The sequence below is a fragment of the Manis pentadactyla genome, chromosome 9, assembly GCF_030020395.1.
Source record: "Manis pentadactyla isolate mManPen7 chromosome 9, mManPen7.hap1, whole genome shotgun sequence".
Classification (NCBI taxonomy): Eukaryota; Metazoa; Chordata; class Mammalia; order Pholidota; family Manidae; genus Manis; species Manis pentadactyla.
This window is the reverse complement of record NC_080027.1, coordinates 70,550,666-70,572,100: the sequence shown is the minus strand read 5'-3', so window position 1 is coordinate 70,572,100 and position 21,435 is coordinate 70,550,666. Positions and strand designations below refer to the sequence as shown.

Sequence of the window (21,435 nt, the reverse complement as noted above, 5' to 3'; positions counted from 1 at the left end):
CATGCAGACAAACAGGTGAATGAGGATACCTTTCATCTGGAGTTTTTCAGATAATGAGGTTAGTAATTCCTTAAATGCCAAGAATCTTAAGTACTTGACACTAATCAAGGAGCTACCTCTTTGTTTAGGGATTATGGTTTGTCTCTGGGCATGCCTTGTACCTATACGCTTTTCACAATGCTATGACATGCTTATGCTCTGAAAATGAAATTATTAGCTCTGAAATACAGAAAAAAAAAACCACACGAAATACTGCAGAATGTCAGTGTAACAGTGCCTACTAGTCAGCTGCAACTCAACTGTAAAACGGTTTACATAACCTCCAATGTGGAATGTGTAAATATTTTTTAATATGCTAAATAGGATGCCAGGAAGGTTCTCTGTAAGTTAGAGTACCAAGGATTTCCCAAGATCTTAAAACAATCTGGCATGCTGCTGTTGGAATTAGTGTGCTCAACTTGTGTTGGCCTCTTTTCAGAAAATCTCATCCCACCCACAGACTCAGATAAATGAGTTCCCTTTCGGGGATAGGTGACTTGACCAGTTACGCTGGTAAATTGTGACTTGAGTGGTCTGGTTCAAAAAGATGAGCTAAATCAATGAGATTTCTCCCTTTAGAAATTTTAAGGTAAATATGTGAAGGACCTTTAAATTGAAAGACCATTAACAATGGGGCTAAATTAGCCATTATGGGGTCACATGCATGGAGATACTATGGTAAAGCAGAGACTCATTGCTGAGAAAGAGGAGGGAGGTGGAGACATTTAATATACAAATATATACCTGACTAATCCTCTATTTTTACTAAATCTTGTTTTTTCACTTCTTTTTTGGGCTCCTACAATGTCTGAGATGTTCTTACTGTAAGGTCATTGTAGTATATGAGCTAGCTTGAATTGCTTTCTATTCTTTACTACTAAAAGAACCCTTAATAAAACAGAAGTTACAACAGGACAGTACATCCTGCCTTTTAGACAATAGGCTGCAGAGCTACAGAATCTTGGAACTGCACTTACAGAGCAGGACACCCGGGGATAGCAATCAAAGCCTCTTATGTAAATGTGAGTGGCATTCAGATGTAGAACTGTGAACACTTCTCTCTGCCCAGGACTACTTTCCTAACCCCCTAGGAGAGTACCCTCCTATCTGTTCCTAGGCACTTGGTGACTGCCTGGAATTGGAAACCGAGGGAAAGAAGGAGGGAAATGCTTTTCTGAGATCCCTACTTGGAATGGTTAAGCAGTGGTGTGTAGAAGTAAATCACATTAGGACTCTTGTGCATTAGATGCTGTTTGTCCACTAGGATCCTTTTGGGAAAGCCTTTGCTATCTAGGTACTATTGCCCTACACTTTGAACTTGTGGATACATCTGCTCATACCCTAGGTTCTTTTCTCTGCCCCAGATCTTCATGTGGCAAGCTTTCCTGTTATGTAGGCCTCAGCTCAAATGTCACCTTCTTAGCTAGGCCTTTCTTAATTCCCTAACTAAAGTTAAAATCCCATTCCCTGTCACTTTATTACCCTACATTATTTTTCTGGTAAGAGTTGTTTCCTGAAATAATCTTGTTTACTTATTTAAGAGTGGGGACTTTGTCCATGTTTATCATTACTTCTTAGTGTTTACACTAACACCTGAGACAAAGGAGAGGCACAATACAGTTTTGTTGAATGAATGAACAATTGACACTGCTAACAACATCCTGACTATTCCAGCTAATATCATCTACAGCCATTTTCCAAGAAAAACTGCCAAAAATTCTAAATTGGTTTAAGGTGAGCTTTAAATGATGCAGGCCTAATAAAATTTTACTACCATGTTAACAACCTTTTAACCACAGGTTGACCACAAACTTTTCTATTCCTTGAAAGAGAACCTGTAAGAACCATTTCTACCTAACATGTTGCTGAGTTTCATATACCACAGCAAAATTTGCTTGTAAAGACAGTTTAAATAGTTATCTAGTAAGATGGTGTCTTAGTGCAGGGTGCCACTAAAAACTACCATAAACTGGGTGGTTTAAACAATAGGAATTTATTTTCTCCTAGTACTGGAGGCTGGAAAGTCTGAGATCAAGGTGTTGACAAAGATTTCATTCTGAGGCCTCTTCTCTTGGCTTGTATGTAGCTGCCATCTTGCTCTGTGTGTGTGAGAGAGAAAGAAATCTCTCTCTGGTGTCTCTTTTCTTACAAGGGCACTAATCCCCTCATGAAGGTCCTATCCTCATGAATTCATCTAGCTCTTAATTTCCTTCCAAAGGCCCCCCTCTCCAAATACTGTCACACTGGAGTTTAGGGCTTCAACATATGAATTTAAGGGGGACACAAACATTCGATCCATAGCAGGTGCTTATTGCTTTAAAAATAATTATTTTAAAATCCTCTATGTAGTATTTTTATGGTTGTAGACACTTTCTCACACATTTTCCTGTATGATCTACACTCATGATCTTGTGAAACCTGACTGATGGTATAGTTCCCGTTTTTATAGATAAGGAAATTGAAACTCACAAAGGTTAAATATCTTGCTGCGGGTTCTGCAGCCAGGAGGTCGGAGAGACAATCCCACAGCCCTGCCGCTGATCCCGGCTCCCGCTCCTCCGGCAATCCAGAAGTGATTGCTTTAGTGCAGTTTATTTACTTATTTTCCTAAGGGCTGTTGTAAAGCATTAGAAATTCACTGTAAATAGTAATGTAAGTTAACATTCAAGTTCAAACCTATATATGAACTTGGAAAAGGACTCTTTCTAAAAACCATCTAAGGAAACTGTTTTTGCACTCCCATGTGACCTTTGGAGATGTCAGCCAGGATCTCTGTGCTTATTTAGAATAAGAGCTGATTTGTGAGGTTGACTGAGAAATCAACTAGAGGGGCTTCTAGTGTGTATAAAACCTGACAAATGACGCCCTGCTCTCTCTGCAGCCATTGCTGAGAAGCCATAAGTTAGCATCCTTATGACACTCACGCTCATAGCCTTGTTGCTCTTGGCTTTTTGTTCTAAAATGTATCAGTTGGATAATTTGCAGAATGTGTTTCTATCTTTAACCAGGAGTGGATAAAAGTGAGTAAATAGCAGAAATAGCTTGGGTAGATTTCTTAACTGACCTGTATCCAACAAAAATTTCTTCTACATGGTAATTTCCTTCCCAAAACTGACTCTTGTTTGGGGGAGCATGTGTTAGACAAGGTCTCTATCACTTTACCAAATCAAAAGGAGAAGCAGTCAGGGCTGCGGTGAGTGATGGCATCCTGGAGGAGGCATAGAAACATTCTTATGCTGCAGAACAGAGGTTTGTTGTAAGCCTTGCTGATGCCTGTTCTAGCGGATGGAAGGTATTAATCAAAATCAAGATGTGGGAAAAGGGGAAGGAATCAACTCTCATGATAATAGAATCCAGTTTGTCCTATGGTCATTGACTATATTTAAAGGGGCCTTCCGAGAGTTTGCAACACATTTCATATATATTTCAGGAAATATACCATGATCTCTTATTTTCAGAATAAGGTCTACATTTAGATATACAGGAAAAGTTCCTTGAAGGCATGGTGGCAGTAGTGTCTATAGGAACTGAAACACCATTCTATACCTAAACCTTGCCTTGATTCATGTCTGCCCCAAGTTTGCACTTGATTGACTGGTGCCAAGACAAGGCTGTGGGTGATTTTTATCTGCACTGAGGCTGTTGCTTCATTTTAAGTGAGCCTCCACAACTGCCCTATTTCCTAACTATATATAAGGAAAGCAGAACAAAGAGCTAAAAGGATGACTCTAGCTCACCTCGTTAGTGTATCTGACGGAGTGGATCTCAACAGCACTGTCAGTCACATTGGTATATTCCTGGTAGGTCGGGTGCATTGTAAATTTCAATTAAAGGGGGACAAAACTAAATCTGAGATAATTTAAGGTTATGCCATTTCACTCACTTGGCTTCTGAGATGCATTTATAGATGGAGGAGGAAAGGATGCCATTGCAGCCAGGAAACTAGGACATGCATGTAACTCAGTCCACTTGTGGAAGACACCTGCTAACTTGGTTTTGCCCAGAGCAGCTGGTCATTTGTATGAACTACATCTGTGCTGTATGTGTAGAGGTGGGAAAAGGGTTGAGAGTCCTTCCATGCAGTGTTTCATCATGGACCCTAGTTCAAACTCTTGAACATGGCATATCTAAGTCCATTCTCATTGCTTCCCTTTCCCACTCCCTATTGGATCCTCGGCTTGTCTTTGCTTATCCTCACATATGCCACCCCTGTTCAGTAAGTCTTAACCATGTGGCCCCTATCTTGGGATCCTTCTTTCCAACCTCAGTTAGGTTCTGCTTCTCTTCGCCCAGGTGTGACTGTTATCTGATCCTCGCCATAAGAGCATGCTGACAAATCTCTCACTCCTGAGAGTACAGGTGTTCACCCAGGGCAGGCAGCAGTTATCTTACCCTCCATTGTGCCTGGCACAGTGCTGTGATCAGAGAGTCAGGGAGTAGGTGGTCAGTCTTCGTTTTCAGGGTTGCTTTCCTCACTGTTACAAGTAAATACATTTTTCTTGTGTCTTAAGACCTGACCAGTATTGGTATGCATAAGATGGATGGGAAGTGGTGATGGACAGTCTTTGGAAAAATCCATGTATAGGAGAAAACTAGCTGAGTGATCTGCATTTTATGAGGAATGATGGGCTACTCAGAACATCTGCATCCACAGATTTGGGAATGGGGGACATGGAATCAAGTCCCTCAAGACTTTTTCACTCTACGTCCTTCAGAATTTTGTAAGTCAGACAGTTGAAAGGCTGGGGTAAGCAGGTAAAAAAGTGATCTTCTTTTAGTTCTCTTCCAACACATGGGCTGAACTTTCTTGGCAAATGGAAGCCTCTTCCATTATTCATTAATTTTAGTACATTCTCATCCAGTGCCCACTCTGGGTCAGATATTACCCTGGGTGCTTGGGATACAGTGCCTGTCTTCAGGGAGGTGTTGCAGGCTTCTTGGGGAGAGAGAGGAAGAGTAGACAGAACATTGCAATTCACTGGGGACTGTAGTCCCCAAAGAGAACAAAAATACTTATAATGAACTTTGTATCCCTCAGAGCCTCCTATCTTCTTGGTACAAGGGAAGAACTGCTGCCCTCCACCCATCTCTATATAAATAAAGACTTCATTGTATGGTCTGGAACATTTGTACCACCACTTAGAGAATTCAAAGCCAGGGAGAAATTAGTTGTAATAGGTGTATTTGGGATTGGAGAGTTTGACAAATTTTGACTAGTTGATGATTAAGAAAGGCAAGAAAATAATTTTTTTCCTTTCCAAAGAAGATGGTTTTGGGACTGAGACAAGGTAAGATTTTTGTTGGTCACAAGCAAAGAATCTTTCTGCTACCATTCATTTGTGTGAGTTTCTAGGAATCTGTAAGAGAATTTCAGGGGGAGAAATGGAATGTTTCTTGTTTGTTTTATAAAGAAATTATTTAAAAGGGCAAAGAGTTTGCGTTGGGGGGGATGGGGGAGGGAGAAAGGGGCATATCCTTCTCAATTGGACCCACTTATCTTTTAGGTTCAAGTTCTGCTTGGTCCACACCCATGCAAAGAGCTCTTGGATTTTTTATGGCAGCCACTCTAATTCTCACCATTCTTCAAAACATCTCTCCTTTCTTTGTCAATGCTTGCTTGCTTCCCCTAAATCAGATGATTCTCTATTCTTTGCATTCCAGGAAAACCATTCTCATACCTCCATCACTGTACATACCTCTGCTTCATAATCTCTATGTATCTGAAACACACTCATTTATGAGGACAAATGGGCATAGACCACAAGGTATTATCCCCACCAGTCTATCCATTTTAAAGTCAGATGTTAAAGGTCCAGTCCTGCTATATAATTAGCTGTATAACTTTTGGGCAAGTTTGTTAATCATTGTAAACCTCAATTTCTTTCTCTAAAAACATTTATGGGTAGCTACCACTGGAATGTTTAGTTATGCAGATAAAATTAGACAATATGCATGCAAAGAAGTTCGCACAGAGCTTGGTACTAGGTGAGCACTCACTGAAAATTACCTGCCTTGATCAAGTCCTCCGTAAGGACTCCTTGTATGACCTGGATAAATATTTCAAGAGAATGATTTTTTCCTCAGCTGCATTCTTGCTGTGGGGCTTTAGTACAGATTTCTTATACTTAAGAAGTGCAAATATTTATAAAATCTTCAGGCGTTTAAAATTTAAAAATTCTGTGGGCCATGAGAGGAACAAACAAAAAATGGCACATCAAAGCATTAACATGATCCAATTAAAATGTCCAAGCTTCAGTGTAACTTGTCATCTTTTGTAATTCATTCAATCTCAGTTTCTATTTCCCTGAAAGCTTTCCACTGTTGCTGGGGATTGATCTCACAAATTGCTTTTGGGAAACTAGTCCCAAGATCCTATGCCCTCAGCCCTGCTTTCTACCATCCCGAAAAACATCATTCTGGTGAGATTAAATGCCTTTGGTATGTATGAAACCACACAGTGACTACATCACATTGTGGAGGCACAGCGAGGGTTTTGGGTCAATGCTCTTGATCAATTTTACTTCTGGAGAAATCCGTCTTTCCTACTAGAGGGAATGAACTGTGTTGGGGAAACGATTGGCGGCAAAGAGCCTTTCTATAACAGGTGTGCAGGTAGGTACGGTTCTCTCAATTTCTTCACTGGCGGTTCAGGCCATAGGATCACAGGGAATCTTATTCACGACAAATTTCAAGCTGCACTAACTGAAGAAGTTAGGAAAACCAGGCCCTATGTCAGGTGATCTTTTTTTCCCCTTTTATTTTTTTCTTTTCACTGATTACAATGCGATTTTTTTTTATTTATTAAAAAAGAAGATAAAAAATCAAACAGATAAAAAAAAAGCAGTCCTCCAGGTGTCCTATGCCAAACCAGCAGCGGTTAGTGAGTGAGCGAGGGCATATCTATAATTCAGCTAGAGAATATTTCTCTTAATAATTAATTGAGCGCCACAAAAGGAGGAGGTCCAATAGGGCCCTCGAACAAAGCTGCCAGCTGAGAACGACAGTGGCCGCCTGGGAGCCAGGTGACCCTCCCAAGGTCGGATTTTGCTCCAGTAGCGGTGGCGCGCGCCGCTACTGCTTGTTTGGCGGATCAAACGGAGTGGGGAGAGGTGCCCGGAGGCCCCGTCGCCACCTGGGTTTCTGTGTGCGTGTGCGTGCAAATCCCCACTTTCCACCGCTAACCTTTCTTTTAGATTTGTGGGAACTGCGTATTTGCATCCACGCCCAAGGGCACTTCATATGCCAGCACCTAATAAGCCAGCTGGGAGCCTACCCGGGGCACGGTAGTACGCGTTTTGCTGTCCGATGGAGGTGGGTGGTGGTAGAGAGCCGACCGCTAACTACCAAGGAGATCTCCCGGGAGCCAAACCACTCGTCGAGTCGTATTTCTGTTTGCAGCAACAGGTTCGCCAAGGGCTCCTCCACTTCCACAGCCCCCCGCCACCCTCGGGCGGGACCTGTGACCCGCAGGAGCCTTACGGCTCTCTCCCGCTCGGCCCTGTGCCTCCAGTGCCCAGCACTTAACTTGGGCCTTATTACAATTTCTGCAGCCCATCCCTCAGCCGGGTGAAACACACGTTTAAAGTACGTTTCCTCTGCGCCCCGGAGGCCTGGCCCCCGAGTTGAGGCTGACAAACTGTGTGTAGGGGAGGCGGAGATGGAGCGGCGGGGCGAACTCGCAGACGTCGGGAGGGCTTTCGATCGGCTGCCCCTAAACTCAAAACCCGTTATGGGAGGCGGCTGGTAGGCCGTGGAAGATGGAGAGAAAGCGGGTCAGGGAGAGAAGATGCTCAGAGGCACCCTGTTGTAGAGTCTGGGCCTCCCGTCGAGGTCGCCCCTTCCAACCTCTCCTGGGGCTCCCACCAGGAGAGAGGATCAGGACCCCATTTCAGCTCACCGGGAACGCCTCGCCCTCGGTATATGCTCCTCGCCTCTGGGAGCACCAGCCACGGGCCCCCTGGAGTGGTTCCCAGGCGCTGCCCGGAGCCACGGCGTCGGGGGGCCGGGCCCGGCGCGGGCCGTGGCGGCGTCGTGACTGCGCTCGCCCTGCCGCGCGGGGAGGCGCCCCTGGCGACCGCGGCGAACGCCACACCCTCGGCCCGGCCCTGGCCCCGCCCCCGGCCGGCGCGCGTTCGCGGCCAGGGGAGGCGTGTGCTGCTTTTGCAGCGGGCGAGAGAGGGAGAGGGATGGATGCTGGAGGAGGAATTCGGGTTTAACGAGTGATCGCTGCTGTCTAGGATTTTGTTGCTTTCTCTGGGGAGCCTTGACCTCCTTTCCCGGACGAGCCCTCCTGTGTTGAACTCCAGAGGAATCCGGAGTCTTGGGGTCTTCTTGGGGCAGCCCCGATCCCCACCCTGGGCTCCAGCATCGAGGACTCTGTGCACCCCCTGGCCAGGCAACAGAACTTGTTCCGCGGATGTTGTGGAGCTTCCACCTGCCACACCGGAGTGATTCCTTCTACCCCCTCCTCCAGCTGTAGCAGCTTAAGAGGGAAAGAACAACTAACCGGGGAATTTTCTTTAATTTTATTTTTCAACCCACCTCAGAACGGTAAGTATGTTAACCTCTCTTGTCTCTCCTTCACTCTCCTCTTTTGGCTGTTAAGAAACAGTGGACATCTGAGGGGTAAATAATATCGGGAATGTGACAGAAGGGCATGAATGGAAGGCGGTTAAAAATAAACCAGGAGGTGGAAGGAGGGAGGTGCAGATGCTGCGCGGCGCTCCGGGGGGCCAACAGTTGTTATTTTCCTAACCCTGGGGATGGGGTGCGTGCGCCCTGCTTAATGTGCCGGAGCGGGAACCTGAATCCGGAGGCGAGGGTGCGATTAAAGATGTCGTTTCTCAACGAGGTGGGGTTTAGATTTAGCATCATTTTGCCTCATTTCAGACTCACCGGTTCCGTTCTTTTGGGAACAGCTGGTGAACGGGTTTGAATTGCATCCTCTCCTAGCATTTGGATTTGGGTGCATTCTCCGGGCATTTGAGCAACACATAGGACTGTATAAATGGCGTGCGTTGAAGTGTATATTTCTCACGGTGTTGGCCTTTTCTGATTCTCTCAGTCTTTCTCCTTCTCTCTCTGATAAGATTCAGGTATCAACCGAAGACTGTTGCAGGAATTAGCAATGAGACATGAAAACAGCCTTTTTGACGGGGGTTGGGGGTGGGAGGAGGAAGGGTGGGATGCTTGGCTCTTTGGAGGTGCAGGAATTCAAGAACATGTATTCTGCAAAATCCTATTAGTTTAATGATGTTAAAGAGGAAGGGAAATTTCTCTGCAAAGGTCTCCCCCATAACGGCTCCTGGGAGTCTGCTGGAATAGCTTCTCCTAACATGAACACCTTGAGAAGGAAGAGAGATTTTAAACCAGTCTGGTTTGGTGGGTGGAAGGATTCTTTTTTCCTTTCCTTTCTTTTTCTTCTCCTTCCCCTCTTCTTCTTTAGATCAGGGGTAGTGAGGTAACTGTAACCAATTAAAAGGAAGGTAGTTTGCTTTTCGTAGGGTGGACAAGGGAGTTAAATAAACAAAAACTAACAAACCCAAATAAATAAGAAATTATTTATGGTAGATCAAAAAGAGGGTGGGTCTGGATCTCCTGCAGAGTTGGTGGTAAATTAGAAGACCCTTTAATTCATGACCTTATGGGAGCCAGTTGTTGGGGATAGGGATATGCATAGAATACAAATATAGGGGTACTTTGGTTACACTAGGGCGTTATTTAAATAGTGCATTATAATCGCTTTGAGGGAGTTGGGAATGAAACTAAGCAAACTCTCAGGCTCTTTGGCCTGTGAAAGTCTTTAAAGAATGATGGCCTGGCCCTCCACAGTGAATGTGATTCCAGGGAGGTTTTGTATGTAGAGATTTGAAGACCTCCTGAGGGTAAGCATTTCAGAGTAAAAGATGATGGTAGTAGGAGTTAGGCAAAGAAAGGCGTATGTCATTTGAGATAACTTCAGAGATGTATTTTCTGGATTTTGTGTTCCAGTTAGGCTCACCTCTTGCCCTTGGAGAATATGCAATCGAGAAGGGATCTGTGACTGGGAAGCCCTGTGTTTGCCACTTCCCTGCTAGTCACTTCATGAAACTCTGGTGTGTTTAGGCTTCTAGGCTGACACAATTCAGCAAATAGCAGCAGGTGGTCAAGAGTTGAATCCTGTTACTGGCTCCAGAAAGCTGTTTCTCTTATCCTCCCCAAGTGCTTCTAGTAATAGAAGCTGGTAGATGCCCTGAGTTCTGTCATTTTCCTCCAATTCTCTGGGCCACTCTGCATTCTTGGAAGTCCGGGTGGATAGAGTGAATGGAAGGAGCAAGGAGACAGGCAATTGGGGCAGGAGCTCTTACAGGTCCTGGCTTGGAAGCTAGACTTAGCCAGACGCAGAGAGAGCCAAAGTCAGAAGGAAGAAGAAAGGCCAGGAATACCAAGTGATAGTGGAAACAAATCAGGCTGCAAGGAAGATATGATCAAGAAGGGGGGGATTGGAAAGCAAGGTGGGCTGGGACAGAGAGGAGGAGGGAAGTTGGGGAATAGGAGACATGGATTAAATTATAGGGGGGCAAAGTATGACAGGCTGAAAACAAAGTCCACACAAACTGGATTTAAAGCGTGAGGAGCTAGTCTCTTGAGAGGAGTATAGTGGGGAGCATCAAGGTGAACATGGAGGAACCACAAGAAGAGAAGATGATTACTAGGGCTGTGGAAACTGAGCCTAGCTCCTAGGTTGTGGGTGGTTCTGCAGGGAGTGGTAGGGAGCGTTCTGGAGTCTAAGGAACAGAAAAACAACAACAGGGCTATGCTTCAGGGAGTCAGGGAGTGCCAACTTAATACAGGCCATTGGTGAGTTTCAGAATGTTCTGGATGTCCTCACATTTTGTACTTCCCTAACGTTAGACATTAGTATAAGGACATGCACATTTGGAGATGGGGAAATAGCCAATAAAAGTTTGGTTACTGTCATGTTATTAGTGTCTGCCAGTATTTATTGATATTCATTATGTGCCAAGGCACTGTGTATTCTATCACTGTCTACTCATTCAATCCTTACAAAAGTGGGATGGGGGATGTCGCATAATCACCCATACTTTGTAGATGAGGTGACTGAAGCTTGCTCAAGTTGGTAGAGTCCGGATTAAAGAAAACTTTTTTCTGACTTCTCTAATCCTGAATCAAGACAGAGAGGGGTGTAAGGGCACTAGATTGAGAAATATTTTATGAGTGAAATATTTTAAAAATGACTTGATATCAAAGAATGATGGAAGCAGCTGTAAAGTGACAGCATTATTCTTGTTGAATTAAGACTTAGCCTTAGTGAAAGGCGGGACTGAAAGAAGAGCCATTAGGTTGAGAGTAGAGAGAGGAAAAATAATTGAGTTGCCATGAAATTAGAGCCAAAATAATAACCAAATAAGAAGGACAGAAAGATGGTTTAGTGAGAAGGAGATTTAACAACCTGCCTCAGACTCCTTGGAAATATATGGTCACATGGTGCTTTGTGTATTTCTATTTGCTGGAGGGCAAGAGAAAGAAGTGGATGTGAAGGAAATGCTCAGTTTGCTCGTTATGATTTGATTCTTCTTTTTATTTTTCTCCTATGCTTGTTTCCCTTCCTTTTTCAGGTGAAGTGCTTCTTCTGCTTGATTTTAGCTGAAGGATGCTCAGCATTTCTTTGATTTCTATGGAGACCTCAGAGTTGGGTTTGCCCCTGCTGACACCTCATCTTGCACCTTCTCTACCTCCCAAGGTCTTTGCCTCTGTTGGTAGCTTGGCATTGCCCCTGGGTCCAGGAAACCTGTGATGAACTTAAGGGGAGAGCCTGAGAGTCATCCTGATAGGCTTTGAGCAGCAATGGCTGGACATACTTCAAGTCACATGTTAACATGGGTCAAGCCGTCACTAGAAGGCAAGTGCTAAGACTAAAGGCTTGTTTGCATTTTATTTAAATTTGATGGACTCAGCTTTGGACAATTTCCATGGTAGAAAAATATATTCCATTTTCTAGGCACAACTGCTGGCTGTCAGATACTTCCTGCCTTCGAATCTTGTGGCATCCATCATCAGCCACATCCAGACGTATTTCCAAATTTGAACATCATCCCCAAACAGGTGTTTGGGAGACCCCAACCATTTCTGACATAGGCTTGAGAGGGGTAGGCTGTTTATCTAGATAAGCCAAGCTCTGGAGCGCAATGTTGAATCCCTGGGAAGCGAGAGTATGGGGTGTGCTGATTTAAAAACAGAAAATGCAAAGTTGGACTGAAAATATCTTTAGTCTTCCAAGCAATCTGCTTAAGTGTTCCAAACTTACCTTAATCTGGTGAGAAAAGGAGCTGCCCTATTTTTCTTTGTTCTTCGTCTACAACTGGAACCAGCCATTTCCCAAAGCCACCACCATGGAGGTTGCAATGGTGAGTGCGGAGAGCTCAGGGTGCAACAGTCACATGCCTTATGGTTATGCAGCCCAGGCCAGGGCCCGGGAGCGGGAGAGGCTCGCTCACTCCAGGGCTGCTGCGGCAGCCGCCGTGGCAGCCGCCACAGCTGCTGTGGAAGGCGGCGGGGGTACTGGAGGGGGATCCCACCACCACCACCAGTCGCGTGGGGCCTGCACCTCCCATGACCCTCAGAGCAGCCGGGGTAGCCGGAGGAGGAGGCGACAGCGGCCCGAGAAGAAGAAAGTCCACCACCGTCAGAGCAGCTTTCCTCACTGCACTGACCTGATGGCCAGCGGCTCTGAAGAGAAGATCCTGAGGGAGCTGAGTGAGGAAGAGGAGGAGGAGGAGGAGGAGGAAGAGGAGGAGGAGGAAGAGGAGGAGGGAAGGTTTTACTACAGCGAAGATGACCACATTGATGAATGTTCCTACACGGACCTGCTGCCTCAGGATGACGGGGGCGGCGGGGGCTACAGTTCAGTTCGCTACAGTGACTGCTGTGAGCGCGTGGTCATCAATGTGTCAGGCCTCCGCTTTGAGACTCAGATGAAAACCCTGGCCCAGTTTCCAGAGACCTTGTTGGGGGACCCTGAGAAAAGGACTCAGTACTTTGACCCTTTGCGTAATGAGTATTTTTTTGACAGGAACAGGCCTAGCTTTGATGCCATCTTGTATTATTACCAATCAGGAGGCCGTCTGAAGAGGCCGGTCAATGTCCCCTTTGATATCTTCACCGAGGAGGTGAAGTTCTATCAGCTGGGAGAGGAGGCCCTCCTCAAGTTTCGGGAGGATGAGGGCTTTGTGAGAGAGGAGGAGGACAGGGCCTTGCCGGAGAATGAATTTAAAAAGCAGATTTGGCTTCTCTTTGAGTATCCCGAGAGCTCCAGTCCAGCGAGGGGCATAGCCATCGTCTCCGTCCTGGTCATCTTAATCTCCATTGTGATTTTCTGCCTGGAAACCTTGCCTGAGTTCAGGGACGACAGGGATCTGCTCATGGCGCTGAGCGCGGGCGGGCACAGTGGGCTGTTGAATGACACCTCCGCGCCGCACCCAGAGAACTCAGGGCACACGATATTCAACGACCCCTTCTTCATTGTGGAGACGGTCTGTATCGTTTGGTTTTCCTTTGAGTTTGTGGTTCGCTGCTTTGCCTGTCCCAGCCAAGCACTCTTCTTCAAAAACATCATGAACATCATTGACATAGTCTCCATTTTGCCTTACTTCATCACGCTGGGCACGGACCTGGCCCAGCAGCAGGGCGGGGGCAACGGCCAGCAGCAGCAGGCCATGTCCTTTGCCATCCTCCGGATCATTCGTCTGGTCCGAGTGTTCCGGATCTTCAAACTCTCCAGGCACTCCAAAGGCCTGCAGATCCTGGGCCACACACTCCGAGCCAGCATGCGCGAGCTGGGCCTTCTCATCTTCTTCCTCTTCATTGGCGTCATCCTCTTCTCCAGTGCGGTGTATTTCGCGGAGGCAGATGAACCCACTACCCACTTCCAAAGCATCCCAGATGCGTTTTGGTGGGCTGTGGTGACCATGACGACTGTGGGCTACGGGGACATGAAGCCCATCACCGTGGGGGGCAAGATTGTGGGGTCTCTGTGTGCCATTGCGGGAGTCCTAACCATTGCTTTGCCTGTGCCCGTGATTGTCTCTAACTTTAACTATTTCTACCACAGAGAGACTGAGAATGAGGAACAGACACAGCTGACCCAGAATGCAGTCAGTTGCCCCTACCTCCCTTCTAATTTGCTGAAGAAATTTCGGAGCTCTACTTCTTCTTCCCTGGGGGACAAGTCAGAGTATCTAGAGATGGAAGAAGGAGTTAAGGAATCTCTCTGTGCAAAGGAGGAGAAGTGTCAGGGAAAAGGGGACGACAGTGAGACAGATAAAAACAACTGCTCTAATGTGAAGGCTGTGGAGACCGATGTGTGAATCTCACTCTCCACCCGCCACTGCCCCCTCGCCCCACAACCCCAGCGTCTCCAAATATATTTATGCATAGAGAGTGCCGTTATGAAAGTGAAATATGCAAATGAATCTAATGCATATAGTAGTATGCCATTTAACGGTTATACATGGCATAATTGTTACTAAGCTTGTATTACATATCAAATAAATGATACATCTTGGAGAAGAGGGAGGCTTAAATAGGAGCAAATCTATCTTTATATTTTTTATTAGAATGCAAGAATTTTGCACATTAAATGGAAAGGATGTCAAAAGTGCAGATGGTTCCATGGAGAGAATGTGTGTGTGTGTATGTGTGTTTTGGTGTGTGTGTGTGTGCTGCGTGCACGTGTGTACATGTCAGTAAATTGTCAACATTGTTAGTAATTGTGTAGTGATGGGAAAAGTTGGCATTTTGAAGTATTTACTATGTAAGAACTAATGAATTTCAGCAGGCATTTATCAGTGCTTTAGTCGCATCTCATGTCTTTGGATTCTATAGTTGTTTTTTAAAAATTGTAAGAATTACTGTGTAGAAAAAAAGAGTAAATTATTTAATAGAATATAGGTCACAATTTTATCTTGGATTTAATTATAAAGTTTATTTTTAACTGGAAATTAACTTTTAAACAGGCTGCAGGGGCCTTTAGAAATTGATTATATTTTATTATTAATTTTGGAAAGATATGACAGCAAAAAAAATGGAAGAAATGAAATCAGAGAAAATGTAACAAGTTTTTTTCACAGATAACGGGACTGAAATTTTTTTTTTCCTTTGCACTACTTTATATGCTGGAGATTTGAGAGAGACTTCATACTGTGAATGTTTACTAATGTAACAGTTTAATGACAATCATTGGAAGAATGATTTCTTAGTCTTATTTTATTGTTCTCTTTTTTCTTTGTGTGAGACTAATGGCCACGCAGATAACAGCACATGATTCCCTTCTTTTTTTAAATTTACATAACTGATCTGCAAAGGGACTATGAAGTAAAATTTAGCAACTGAATCTTTTGAAATTGGTCTGTTGCCATGCTTCTGAAACCATACTATCATAAATATTCTTCTGCCTTTAAATTCAAAATAATTTAACCAAAGTTAATGCATGCACTGAAAAACTCTTGAAGAAATAAGATGCCCAGCAGTTACAGTGATTGGCTTAAGAGCTTTCTATTAAATGTGCAACATAAATGCTAGATTTATTAAGTTTATTTCTTTGTACAGCTACATAAGAGCATAATGTGGGATTCGCCTAAGAATTTAGCATTCTATTTGCTAAAATTGATATAAGAAAGAATTGGGTCAAAACATTGATTTGGACATAACCATCACTATTTTTACTAGAATTTATAACATATATAACTGCATGTAACTTGCAACAAGGTATTCTAGAATGTGAGGTAACAGCTAGAGTTCAGACTTGCACTTTCATGTCATAATGCGATATAGGTTAGCAAACTCAGAATGCATAAGAGGGCTTCAATTTCTATTCTCTATAAAATGGTTGTCCTGAGGTTTGGGGGGGAAAAAGGTACATAGGGTATCTTAGCACATAATGAACTCTGACAACTGTGAACTTGGGGGAGAAAAAAAAGACCTAGGATAGCTTTTCTCTAGCTTTTTAATCCCAGGCCATCATTTGATAATAACATAAACCTTACTTCTTTAATGGTATTTGAAATTTCAAGTAAATCCAGTGTTAGGTTTAAAAGCAAAGCTACACCCTCTCCCCATCCCTTACCCACCACTTACAGAGAAACACATCTCGAAAACACCATTTGGAGAAAGAAAAAGAGCAAGCAGGATAGTTGATTGTGCAGACCAAGGATCTCTAGCGGACAGTAGCGTGACAAAACAGGAAATGCCATCTGGTAACAAGACTTCAAAGATGGCATTTTAATATATCTTGGATATGGAGCAGAATTGTAACATACATTAGACTAAGGGTAATACTATTTAAGTTGGTCACCATTTGGAAAAATCACATTGTTAATCTCTGCCCCTCAATTTCCTTATTAGTAAAAAAGAGGGCACATCAAGCATTTGTTTTATCTCAGAGTTGTTGCTGAAAGCAAATGAGAACATGAAAATTCTGAAATGTCAAGTGCCATATAAACGCCTTGATGGTATGTCTAAACTGTTTAATCTTCCTCTGGGGCAAAAAGAGATTTAGAACCCATGAGCTACATCTGCTTTGTTAGGATATTGTGATAACTGTGGGTAATTTCTTTAATTTTGAGCTTCTTACGAGAAGTTGATTTGCAGACACAAGATAGCCTATCATTGAATAATTGAAGCAATTTCTTTTGGGGGAAGATCCCAGGCATGTCTTAGTATAAAAAGTTGACTTCATGGACAAGCTACCATGTACCTTTTGCTGTACTAGGTCAGATTCTATATGAAAATAGTACAAATGCTCTCCAGCATTGGATGTTTATTGAACATTTCTATAATAGCAATAGCAGTGACTTGACTGTGTTTATAAAGGAAAGCATATTGTATTCCGTTGTTTCTACAATGCCTCCTTTTTAAATATGAAAAGTTCTATTAAATTTAATTGATATATATTAGAGCTGATAATTCTGAGAATCCAAGAAATATAGTTATTTGGGGATTCTGGGATTTTCCTTTATCTTACATGGTTTTCTTAAGGGTAAAAGGGTCAAGAAATAACAGTTATGGGCTTCCAAACCAAACATTATTAGGTTATTAAATGTATGTATGTTTGATTGTTTTTTCTTGCAAGATACATTTATTTTAGGATGTCTGGATCTTGATTCCATGCTGAGAAGGAAGCGTTTTAAGCCCTTAAGACTTGTATAGGGGCATTTCTGTATGGAATACTTCTCTTATAGAGAATGTGTAAAGATAGAATCCTCATTGCAGCTGTGGTTTTATAGAATTTTCCAAGTCAGAGATAGACAAAATGCTTTAGTACCATTTGTGAAAATTTTATACTGGGAAATATGCTTCCAGGGCCTATTTGTAACAGATTAAGGAAACTATCTTCCTTAGTAGGATACATTAAGGCCACTATACATATTTGGATATACTATAGAAGAGAAGTGACCCCATTTAGAGATTTGAAGTTTTAGGATCTGGGATCCTTTCATTGCTTTTCATATGATAATGTTACCAAAAGTACAATATTTGAGGGTCTTCCTAACCAGAGTCTTTTCAAGGGTGAATGCAGTGTTCTCTCTTGCGAATGCTTGAAAAGGAAACACTAATGCCTCATAGTTATAGAGAAGAGAGGAAGCCTAAATATTCCTTTTAATTTCTGTGAAAAGGAGCTAGTGGGTGACAGAGGAATGACAGCTGGTCTCGGAGTCCAGAGCTGGCTTGTGGACCTGGGCACATCATTTCATCTCCTGATTCTGTTTTGTTTTGTTTTGGTTTTTTAAGCATAAAATCACTTCATTCCTCCTAGCACTCTGAAGGTGATAGAAGTTGCTTGATATTTTTGAAGTACCTTCAAGTCATATCACCTTGATTTTATAGTAAGTACTAAGCATAAGTTAGTTTTAAAATCTCACTGTTAGGTTAAATGCAGGATGAGGGGTTTGAGATTTTTAGAATGTAAACCAAAGTGAATGAATAGGGTGTATTTTGAAGCTATTTATTCTAACAATTTCTAAAGGGAAGGGATTCACTTAATAAAAAATAACTCCTCGGTCTCCAGTTGAATACATATGGTGAAAGTTGGTAAGTAAACATTTTGATTTCTTGCTTTGTTAGAGTACAGCCTTGTCAGTAAACAAGTGTTCCGACCTGTGCTGGGGAACTCATTTTATGCAGAAACACATGTAGTATTTCACAAGTGTACCAGTTTCCTTGTCAAATTTGTTTCAAACAGGATCGCTGAAGCTTTGTGAAAACCTTTTCATTAAGCATGTGTTGCAATAGAATCCAATACATGACTAAGAAACATCTAAGGAAAATACTCTGAGTTAAGGGATATATTTCCATTTTTTTAGAAAGTCAACATTAACCAACAGAAAATTATCTTTAATTACATTGGCATCTTAAACAGAGATATCGCTACATCCCAAGAGATCAGAAATGGTGTTATTCATTGTTACTGATTTTGAGGATTGTGATGCTTCCTCAGCACTAACATTGCAGCCATTCCTAAGTAAAGTGGAAATACCCGTAGGTTCGGTTTGCATTTTTAAGTGAACATATGATGTGCTTGTGTGCACGATGCGGAGTGTAACATCCCTCTTTATATATTTATATATTTTTATCAGTATAGTTTAGAATGATTACATGTTGTCATTCAAAGACAAAGGGGCCTGTTCCAAAGGGAAATCTTCCTGACCCAAAAGTTATTCTGAATTCTGCAAGGGACATTTGGTATGAACAAAAGGTACCCCTTGGTTTTCCTGCCTGTGAAGAAGCTTGACTCAAAGCATAGAGTCTTCCAGACCAAGGTAACACTGCAGGTTAGAAGACAGTCCTACTGTCTAGTACGGAGATCGGTATTGCCATTCGAAAGAAGGTTGATGGAGTGGTTTGTGTTCATGATTGAAGGAAGCAGAGCTGTTTTTGTAGTAAATGGGAATATGTACTTTTGAAATGTAAATTAAGATTCAGACTGATATGAGTTTTATTTCTGACTTGGTTTTCTGTTTCCATAGCAGTCTCAATTTCTTACAGTATCTTCTTCACAAAAGTATGCTAATATGTATCAGGCCATATGGTCCAATTTGAGGTTCAGAAAATATGGTTACTTTATTTGTGGGTAAATAAATTAATCCAGGGCATGAGTTGGGTGTTTTGAAAACATGACACATATGTAGTGAGCTGTGGCATTAAGTGAGACTCTAGCATATCCTCTTTCAGGCCCATGGGTTACACTGAGTAGAGCCTGAATAGATGTATAAGTCAAATAATTGATACATAAAGACTCTTGCTGTCTGTCACCTGGGAAAGGATTCCCACGTTCGCTAGTCATGGTGTTGTCAGCCTGCAGTTAAGTTCTTGATTCACTAGCTGCTGTTGGTATCTTGGAAGGAGAATTTGTATCCAGAATACCAGGAGCTACTGATAGTGGATCCACAAGCAGTCAGCTTTTGCTTCCTAAACAGCAAATTATCTGTTGTGTATCTTTCCATAACTAGCTGCTTCTCATCTGAGGCTGGCTTTGCTCAGGCCCAGGACCATTTTCTCCCATTAAACAGCCGGTGTATAAAATGCAAAATAAAAAAAAAAAAAAAAGGAAACTAGTACAGTAGAAACAACAAAAGCCAAACAAAACCTAACTGGGAAGCCAGATCTGTTGTTCAATGTGCCATGTACATCAGAGCAAAATATGGAGGGTTTATGGGTAACTTTTGTCATGGTGGCTCCTCACCATTAGCAGAGGTAACCAACAGGTGACTGTTTTGATGGCTGATATAAAGAAGAAATGAGTTACTGAAAGTGTATATGAGTTAACATTTTCTGTGAAAATGATAGAAATGCCAACTTACCTTAGTAGTGGTCTTAATAGTAATTATTAAAAACAATAAATATGAAAAATATGCTGTTTTTTTTCAGTTATTAGCATCATGTGGAAATGTACTGGGATTGTTTCTTTCATGATTCTATCGACCAGGGGTGTATTTTTAAACCAGCGAGCATGAAGGCAAATGTTTCTTAAGCTATTGGCTATATTGAGGGGTCAGTCATTTCTTAAATCAGTCAAAGCAGTTAATAGCCCCTGTGGATATCAACTAAAGTTGTGTCAGTACTGAGCCAAAGAATTATATTTGTTTAAAAATAATCAGATTAATATATATTTATATGTTTATATTTATCAGATTTTATGTTCTGCCTTCATTTTGGCAAAAGGCACATAAGCAAAATGAATGATCTGAGACATTGAAAGAGACTTCTTGAAGTGGAAGTGCATAATTCCCATGTGTTTTGGGGAAATAGTGAGACTAAAGACTGAAAAAGTTTTCTTTACACTCTAGGTTGGATTTTTATGCCGTATAACCATAGTGGTATTAGGGCTAAGCTCTGGGACATTCCATGGGATAAGGTTATATGGGTTTCCATTCCCAAGAAGGGTTAATTTGTATGTTTTATGGAACATTGCAAAGTGTTTATTTTTCATGGACATTATTCCCATTATATAAAGGGTGCACATAGCGTGGAAACTAGACTATATGGCTCCATACATCTACTTTGTGCTCTGTAGAAATAGACATACTTGAAACCATTATCTTTCTGTACTTTTGTTGTGGATGTTGTTTGATGTGACTTCCTTAATTCTCTTAATTAAGGTAATATTATAGCATTAAAAAAATCTCAGGTTACTGTTGTGGGGTTTTTATGTTTTTCTTTTGTGTGTGTGAATGTTCCAATATCTTTCAACTTCTGAGAGCACTCACATACAAAATTGTAAAATAATTGGAAAACCCCATGGCTCTTGGTGACCAGGGGTATATCACCTGAACTCTCCTACTGACAGGGGCCATTAGTTAACATGGAGGATGCATGTTATTCTGTTTATAAACTTAATTCACTTGGACCTGAATAGTGATGATTCCCGCCAAGAACACTAATGGTGTTGATAGCACCTGAGTGAGTCTTTTCTTTCTCCTTCAACTAGTAGAGTTCATGATCCAAATAAAGCTTTCATTCGCTATCAGGCAGGGTAGGAAATAATTAATGAAGCTCCCACTGGACTGAAATCTATCAAGAGGTGATGGGATCTCTAGAGAATGTGGCAGGATTTATATTTATTTCTTTGCCATTCTTACTGGGTATCGTTCTTGGCATTCCTGTTGGGAGAGGGATTTTACATGTAGTATGACTTACCTAATATTAAAATGTCCTTGGTAAGAAAATAGAGAATCTAAGTTCCACACTATCTTATTAGTTTGAGGAATATCTCTAGCTAAATATTTTAAGAAATTAACATGAGATTTGGGGATTGCAATCCATATTTAGAGCCAGGAGATTGAGCCCATAAATAATGATTCATTTAGTCAGGTTTCTTGAGAGGATAATGGAATCTCTGCT

General features: G+C 42.3%; 1 protein-coding gene across 1 annotated transcript; it reads left to right on the top strand.

The window, feature by feature from the left end:
* The first annotated feature begins 8,153 nt into the window (after nucleotides 1–8,153).
* Nucleotides 8,154–20,785, top strand: KCNA4 (potassium voltage-gated channel subfamily A member 4). Its single transcript, XM_036891893.2, has 2 exons — nucleotides 8,154–8,589; nucleotides 11,658–20,785. Exon 2 carries the CDS (start codon nucleotides 12,432–12,434, stop codon nucleotides 14,403–14,405), a length of 1,974 nt encoding a protein of 657 aa, XP_036747788.2. The 5' UTR covers nucleotides 8,154–8,589; nucleotides 11,658–12,431; the 3' UTR covers nucleotides 14,406–20,785.
* The last annotated feature ends 650 nt before the right edge of the window (nucleotides 20,786–21,435 follow it).

What these genes read in the sequence shown, in the direction of transcription:
- KCNA4 (XM_036891893.2), top strand. Translation starts at nt 12,432, where the DNA reads ATGGAGGTTGCAATGGTGAGTGCGGAGAGCTCAGGGTGCAACAGTCAC.